Below are 8,138 nucleotides of genomic sequence, written 5' to 3'. Positions count from 1 at the left end.
GGCGTCTTGAATTTTGGGTAGCTGAGGGCTTTACGGTGCATTCCCCCGCCCCCCCAGCTTAAACTAATTTCCCACCTATACAGGTAGTCCTCGTTTTACAGCAGTTCGTTTAGTGGCCGTTCATGGTTAAAACAGCACTGAAAAAGTTAACTTATGACCGTTTTTCACACGACCTTTGCACCATCCCCATGATCATGTGATCAAAATTCAGATGCTTGGCAACCGCTTCATATTTATGACTATTGCAGTGCCCCAATCACCTTTTGCCACCTGACCAACAAGGTCAATGTGGAAACCATATTCACTTAACACCTGGGTTGCTAACTAATCAACTGGACTGATTCACTTAACAACTGTAGTGAGAAAGGTAAAATGGGGCAACTTAACAAATGTCTCAATAGAAATTTTCATTGTAGGTCGAGGACTACCTGTCCATCTGTATCTGAATGAGGAACAAGCTGAAATTAGCTGCAGGAAGTTGGCAAGCTGGAGCAAAATGCCATTTTCTGATCAGGGATATTGACCAACCCCGCTCTAAAATAACATACTGTTATTGCTTATTAAAAAAATATGTTTTCATTTCCAAATTCACGTGGCTTGGGGCCGGGTAATTTGAGGGATTGTTCACCTCTCCCAATCCAATTTACCTGTCTCATCAGGTATGGCAGGTAGGGCACACACTGCAGAGTCCATTCACAAAGGAATGTCATCTGGTTCCAGGGAGGAGATTCTTTTCTGCCACAGGTGCCAAATCTTTGGAATTTTATCCCCTAACTTGGAAAACATGGCTTTGCCATCTGGATGAGGATCCTGTCATGTAGGTATAGCCTGCCAAGTGGTTGCATTGCTAGGGAAACTTGAGTGTGCTCTCTCACAGACTTTTTAAAATGTTTGTAATGATTATGGTTTTTGGTTATTTTGTTGTATTGTTTTAGTTTATAAAAAAACTAAATAAAAAAACTTTGTATATATTCTAAGTGTTGTCTAGATAGTGTTTTTAGAACACATATTATTTATACAAGTATATTCTTGACTGCTTGTATAAAACCAGACATATCATTGGAATTCAAAATCAAAAGATGTCTGGTTTACTTTGGCCATGTCATGCATGCAAATTCATTGGAGAAGTCAATGGACACATAATGAAATACATAAAGATAACAAAAAGTGTTAAGTTGAATACCAGCATAATTATTATCTTAAATAAGGAAATCATTGATAGCGTGCTTTTATTGTGAATCATGTTCATTAGTAAGACAAGAACAAACTTAGTAGTGTTCAATTATTAAGAGAAGCAGCAGCATGAAGTAGGTTGTGTTCATTAGTTAAATACCCAGGAGCTTTTTAGTGGCATCATCCCAGTGTTTTCCAAGCTGAAGACGCTGGCAAATACCTGCAAATTCACGGTCAGTTCTGTTTGCCCACTCAGTTGCTTTCCTTACTGGATTAAGTACCCTGTAAACAGTGGTGGAAAAAGAAAAACAGATAAGAACATTCATTGCAAAACAGCAACAGCAAAACAGATTACTGCATACTGAGTACATTACTTCAATCTGGAATACAGGTTTATGACCTCAATTTATGACCATAATTGAGCCTTAAATGTCCATTGTTAAGCAAAGCAGTTGTCAAGTGAATTTTGCCCCATTCTACAACCTTATGTAACAACCACAGTCGTTAAGTTAAATAACACGGTTGTTAAATTAATTTGGCTTCCCTACCGACTGCTTGTCAGAAGGTTACAAAAATGATCATATGACTCTGGGGCATTGCAACTGTCATAAATATATGCCAGCTGCCAAGCACTTGAATTTTGATCACATGACCACAGGGAAGCTGCAATAGTCATAAATGTGAAAAATGGCCATCAGTCACTTTTTTTGGTGCCATTGTAACTTCAATCACTAAATGAATGGTTGTAAGTCAAGGACTATCTGTAAGGAAAAACATGATATACACATTGTATTAAAAATTATTCTGAGACTTATACATCTCCAAACAAGATTCACATTTAAATCAAAGTTTAGAAATGCCCAATATAGTCGATACAGAACATTTCAGGATCTAATTTCAATGCTTTTAACAATTGAAGGATTGATTGATTTAGAACTAGTTTATATGAAAAACCACTTTCTACCTATCAGCTCATATAGGAAAAGCTAAATTTTGCAGGCTAATAGGCACCCCTGGATTTTAGGAATTGGCTGTTATTGGATGGGGGGGCAGGCGGGGGGGTGGTCTACCAGTTCCGATCGGTTCTATAGAAACAATTGTTATGATTCTGCATAGTTCGGAGAACTGGCAAATCATGCCCCTGGCTGGCCCCGCCCCTCTACTCCCCGCATGAGTCAGTTCTTGTCGTGCATGCACAATATCATGCGCACGCCCAACATCACTGAGTTCTTCCCTGCCCAGTCACTCCTTAAGGTATTTCTTTCTTTTCTCCTTCCCGACCATAAGCTGTTCCTATGATCAGTTGTGCCGGGATTCCCCTCCTGTCTTAGTGCTTCGCTCAGGAGCCTTCCCTGAGGCCCAGGAAGGCAAAACATGGGGGGGGGGGGCACAGCACACACATACACACACACATGCTCCATTTGGTTTCTATCTGAGCACCAGGGGAGCCTTCTGGGAGCAAAAGTCCCCCCCCCGGAGGATTCCCTGAGGCCCAGAAGGCCCCAAAATAGGCGGTGTGTGTGTGTGCTATGCGCCCCCTCCAGATTCCATTTTTTTTTCTTTTTGAGTCCCAGGGGAGCTTTCTGGGAGTAAAAATGCCCCCCAGGAGGCTTCCCTGAGGCCCAGAAGGCCCAAAAACCTGGGGGGGAGGGGGTGCTGCAAAAAAAACCCCTAAGCCACACCCACCCAGTCACATGGCCATTCTCACCTAGCCACACCCACAGAACCGGTTGTTAAAAAATTTGAATCCCACCCCTGGTAAGGCATCTGTTCACAGACTAGTGACCACACTCACCATAATCAGTCACATAACATGCTTTTACCAGAAAGATAACTGATACAGTTGCTTCATTCTGGCCCACATAAATGCCATCTACTACCCCAGCTGATCTTTGCTTTTTTCGTGAAAGATAAACACACTTGCAAACAAAGATTTAGGCTGCAGTAACCAACTGTTGATTATTTTTTAAATGCCTACTAGCCATCAAAGAAGTTGTGAGATTTTCTCAGACAAATAAATGCTGCTACAGATTAGGCTTTTCATATGTACACTGCCTACTAGCCATCAAAGAAGTTGTGAGATTTTCTCAGACAAATAAATGCTGCCACAGATTAGGCTTTTCATATGTACACTGCCAGCCACCCACTCTAATAGTAATAATAATAGTAAATAATAATAATAATAATAATAATAATAATAATAATAATAATAATAATAATAATAATAATAATATAATGGGGCAGAGAACTTGGTCCCAAAACAGGACTTTCTTAAAATCCCTCAGTTTTTAATTTTAGGGGACATTATGAATTTAGTTATTTCTATATTGCTTTTGAATTGATATATTTTTCTTACAGGAGCTACAGATGAATGGTATAACACTTAATATGTTTTTAAAATAGCCTGAATGTTATTTTGTGTTTTGTTCTCAAGTATACCATGATGGAGGAGAATCTCCCAATTTCATTAGAGATTTGAAGATAAGACCTTCCAGTTGTTTGAAATATATAGCCTGGAGCACTAGAAGGGTAGCAATCAGCTGTAACAGTTTCTCTTTTCCTTTTGTACCTAGAGTGGGGGGAAAATGAAATAATGAAGTTTTGTGGGTTTCATTTTAAACAGCTAATTCTTGGTCGTGCTTGTTAGCATAGCCTTATATGAATCTTGAATATCCAAAATTCTTGATTATATACATCCCTCAATCCCTGTAGATATAAAAAGGAAAAGATACCCTCAGATAAAGCTCTGGATAACTACATGGACATCCCTACAATTTTCTTAGCAACCATACAGAAGCAGTTTGCCACAGTCAGCTTTCAATGCTGATGGCGTCCCACTGAAATACCACCTCTGTACTAAGATCAAATCAAGCGTGCCCTCATTTTGTTGATGTTATTTTAAGAAGAGGTGAAAATACCTCAACAAGTCAGAAATTTAAATCATGGAAAAAAAATAATTCAATGTCTGTTGATCATCACTTTAGAAGACATGAATTTTAAGTACACAGCTTCAATGCAGGATTTGCAAGAATCTATATAAATAAAACAATGGCAATGCATTTTTTGTGTTCGGATAACTTTTATAATTCTTAGCGTATTGACATTCAGTTATTACTCCATATCCTCCCAAAAGATGTAACACTGACAACTATTAATCTGGCCTGGAATAAAGTTGTTTTTTTTTAAATTAAAGATTTATCATAAAAATAGATGTGGGTTCCCCCCCCCCCCCAGCAAACTAAATTCATTACCTAGCGTTATTGTTTTTAGTTATTCAGTGGCTAAGTCATGTCTGACTCTTTGTGAACTCATGGACCACAGAATGCCATGCCCCCGGTCCTCCCTTGTCTCCTGGAGTTTGTTCAAACTCATGCACATTACTTCAACGACACTATCTAACCATCTCGTCATCTCCTTTTGCCTTCAATCTTTCCCAGCATCAGGGTCTTTTCCAAGGAGCCGATTTCAACCCAAAGCAAATAAACTGTCCATTACAGACAGTGGACCATAGCTAACTTTTCACATGAGGAAGAAGTATTAATTGAAATCAAATTTGACAAGTAATCCTCTTTTCTCAAAGAATCTGAATAGCCTATATTTCCTGGATACATTGGAAAGTATATGGTTAAAATGATTGAAAATGTCCTTACCAAGTGACTGAATTCCATTTTTTGCAAGTGAAACATTAATTAAATGATGCACATCAAGATCTAAAAGCATCCCAAGCTCAGGGGTAAGTTGCCAAAATCCATCCTATAAAATAAAATGCCAACATTTGAAAGAATTGTACTTATTGTTTTATAAAATAAAGTTACAATATTTTTGTCCTTTCATTTTTGTGATACAATCTTATAACTAAATAAGGAAACTTTATCCAAATGGATATTATACAAAACAAGGCATCTTTCGCCACTGAACACCATTTAAATCATAATAATATGGGAGACATTCCAAATTCATTCCTTTCTGTGATTTCTGCTTCAATAACATATCACTTAGATAATTTTAAAATCTGCAATAATGATAAGAAATCCCCTTATCACTAGGCAAGAAAAATGGGAAATAATCCAGTAATTCAATGTTCCTAGAGAAAAGAAATGGAATTTCACATGCATATGCATACACATGGAGAAAGTATAAAAACAACCAAATAAATTTTTTAAAACATAACTTCTCATGTCCCCACTTTTTTATAATTACAATTTGACAAAGTAGGTTACACTTGGAAATTGAACCAAATGTAAACCGATATATGCTTATTTAAAACTGAATCATATTTTTTCATCAAATACAAATACAGTAGTACCTGATTTTGAAGCTTGAAGAGCTGAGGCCAGTCAACAGAACTTAAGGGTGCCCTCAATGATCTGGGGACTGTATCCTGCAAATTCATGGGAAGGTGGACAATCAAAGTACGCAACAACAGATTTTGAAGAAAGAGGATTAAAAATATTGAACATAAACAATTTTGCAGAATAATCTCCAAGTGGTCATTTCATACCACTAAAGTATAAGTGGGAAGGCAGGAAAAGGAGCAATCCGAAGCATTCTTGTCAAAAATTAAACCTGTTGGATGTGGCAGAGGAAAGATTTCTACTAGTTACAATTCTCGTGTTCTCTAAGAATTTTATAAATTCTTATTTATAAATGAGCACTGCCAACCCTGCAGTTCAAAAGCATGTAAAAATGCAAGTAGAAAAATAGGGACCACTTTGGTGGGAAGGTAACAGCGTTCCATGCACCTTTGGCATTTAGTCATTCTGGCCACATGACCATGGAGACGTATTCGGACAGCGCTGGCTCTTTGGCTTTGTAATGGAAAAGAGACCTACCCCCTAGAGCTGGAAGCAACTAGCACCTATGTGTGAGGGAAAACTTTACCTTTATTCCTCAAACATAATTAAATTATAAGATCAGTGCTATTTTCAGTATGGATTTCATGATTCACCTTTAATCAAGAACAAATTTATTTTGTTGTCAACTGATAATATACTATGAAAAAAAAGCATGAATCACTTTGGGAAATAAAATTAGAAAGGGTGAGTGAAAAATAATGCCTCCAATGTTATAAGCCCCCAGATGGTAGTAATAGCACTTAGACTTATGTACTGGTTCATAGTGTTTTACAGCCCTCCCTAAACGGTATACAGAGTCAGCATGTTGGACCCATGGGTAAAATGGGTCCTCATTTTACCGAACTCGGAAGGATGGATGTACTAGAAACCCTGATATTCTTTAGTGTCTGTTCTTTCACTTCATTTGGTGGAAGGTGGTTGTGATAACAGACTCTGTTGTTATTGTTTCTGAAGGAAGCTTATATGGAAACTTCCATAGCATCATAATACTTGACAAACCACAGGCTTATCTTATGATCAATAAATTAAATGTCAGTACATGGAACACTATCACAAAATTTTACCGGAAAACCCAGTACTCAAAGCACAGGCTTTAGTAGGAAAACTCATGGTTGCGGTTTGGGAGGACCCAGATGATGTTATTCACATAAATTTTCTTGAACCTGGCACCATTATCAATTCAGTGTGTTACACTGCCACATTGAAAACCTTGAAAGAATAATTAAGTAATGTCTTATCCCATCCATCATACATTCCAAACCTGGTGCATCGATTTAAACCTTTTGCCAAAATTGAAGGGATTTTTGGGGCAACTGTTTGACTAGTAGAAAGGACTGTCAGGAATTGGATGAGAATATAAAGTATGGGATTCTTTCATGATGGCGTTAAGAAGCTTGTCCATCATTGACAAATGTGTGCAGTAAATGGTGGTAATTATGTGGAGATATAAATACAGTAGCAATAGAGTTCATTTCAAGGGCTCCTGTTTCATTTATTAAAATATCCCTATTTAAACTAAAGTTAAGGAGATGGATATGTTACTTTTCATTCAGCCCTCATATAAACAAAGCATATAAGGACATCCATATTAGAAATAACTGTATTAAATATGTATTACAATTTACCTGGCATGAATTCTCTTCTGAAGATTTAGCTGCATAATGAGTTGTGTTTAATTTCATTTCAGAAGCAGTTGCCTTTCTTTTATAAAAGGCAGATTGCTTCTCTTTTTTTGAAGGTTTTAATATTTCTTCTTCTGAATGAAATGCAAGTAGATTCTTAGGAACAGCTTTCTTTTTTGTGTGTGGAACAGTTTTACAAACAAGGGGTCTGGGAGGTGGTTTCAAAGCAATTTCTTTCCTGACTGACTCGCACAAGACTCCAGACAATTCCTGAAAATCAAAACCAAGTTTGTAAAAACACTGGCACTTTGATTGAAATATAAGTTGATTATGTTTGATGGCCCTGTGAATTTTATCTGAGCACTGACCTGAACTGGAATAGCAGAGTTTGAAGTAGCACCCTCGTGGGCAGGGTTTGAAGTAGCACCCTCGTGGGCAGGCATGTCGCAGAAGTGAAGTATCTGTGGAATTTTAAAAAAACACTTTAGATGTTCTGTTCTTCTGTTTTTGTCTTCATCATCATAGCCTCTGGCCAACTCTTGAATATTTAAGACTTTTTCTGAATGAAGCTGCAGCTTGTCAAAAGTCCTGTGAATTTCTATTTTACAATCCCAAATTGCTGTCTCAAACCAGGAAATACATAATCTCCTCCTCTAAATTATAGAAAAAATAACATCTTAACAGATTTGCCTGAAGATAATGGTTGATTACAATTTGGTGTTTGACAAAAGATTGGTAGAAAATAGAATATTCATTGACAATTTTTAAAATTAACTACTGACCTCACGTGGTGCCAAGTTAAGACGATCAGGTGTAAAGTCATGCTCCAACTGTTAAATAAATGTTTGTTAGATTTAGATTAGATTCATAAATTCTAAAATATTGTTCAGAACAGCAGATAAGTGATAGGAGACTTCTTTTATGTGAATGGAAGAAGGATGTTAGCTTCCAACCATAAATAAAATCTTTCAGGGCTCTTTTTCTTTTC

General features: G+C 37.2%; 1 protein-coding gene across 2 annotated transcripts in view; it reads right to left on the bottom strand.

Moving 5' to 3' along the window:
* Nucleotides 1-1,212: 1,212 nt before the first annotated feature.
* PARP4 (poly(ADP-ribose) polymerase family member 4) overlaps nucleotides 1,213-8,138 on the bottom strand; it is a 48,911-nt gene continuing 41,985 nt past the window's right edge. Inside the window, exons 31-37 of one of the 2 annotated variants that reach the window (XM_087937131.1) lie at nucleotides 7,933-7,980; nucleotides 7,519-7,611; nucleotides 7,154-7,420; nucleotides 5,480-5,554; nucleotides 4,824-4,926; nucleotides 3,613-3,742; nucleotides 1,213-1,455 (exon numbers count right to left, since the gene is read on the bottom strand). In XM_087937131.1, the coding sequence (XP_087793257.1) occupies nucleotides 1,326-1,455; nucleotides 3,613-3,742; nucleotides 4,824-4,926; nucleotides 5,480-5,554; nucleotides 7,154-7,420; nucleotides 7,519-7,611; nucleotides 7,933-7,980 (846 nt within the window). In that variant the 3' untranslated portion in view covers nucleotides 1,213-1,325. Of the gene's footprint in view, nucleotides 1,456-3,612; nucleotides 3,743-4,823; nucleotides 4,927-5,479; nucleotides 5,555-7,153; nucleotides 7,438-7,518; nucleotides 7,612-7,932; nucleotides 7,981-8,138 lie in introns of both variants that reach the window. The other variant, XM_087937132.1, reaches the window with a different exon arrangement.

This window comes from Pseudonaja textilis, chromosome 7, assembly GCF_049901715.1.
Source record: "Pseudonaja textilis isolate UNSWEBS1 chromosome 7, rPseTex1.2, whole genome shotgun sequence".
Taxonomy (NCBI): domain Eukaryota; kingdom Metazoa; phylum Chordata; class Lepidosauria; order Squamata; family Elapidae; genus Pseudonaja; species Pseudonaja textilis.
The sequence above is the reverse complement of the archived record's forward strand: the minus strand, read 5'-3'. Positions and strand labels throughout refer to the sequence as shown.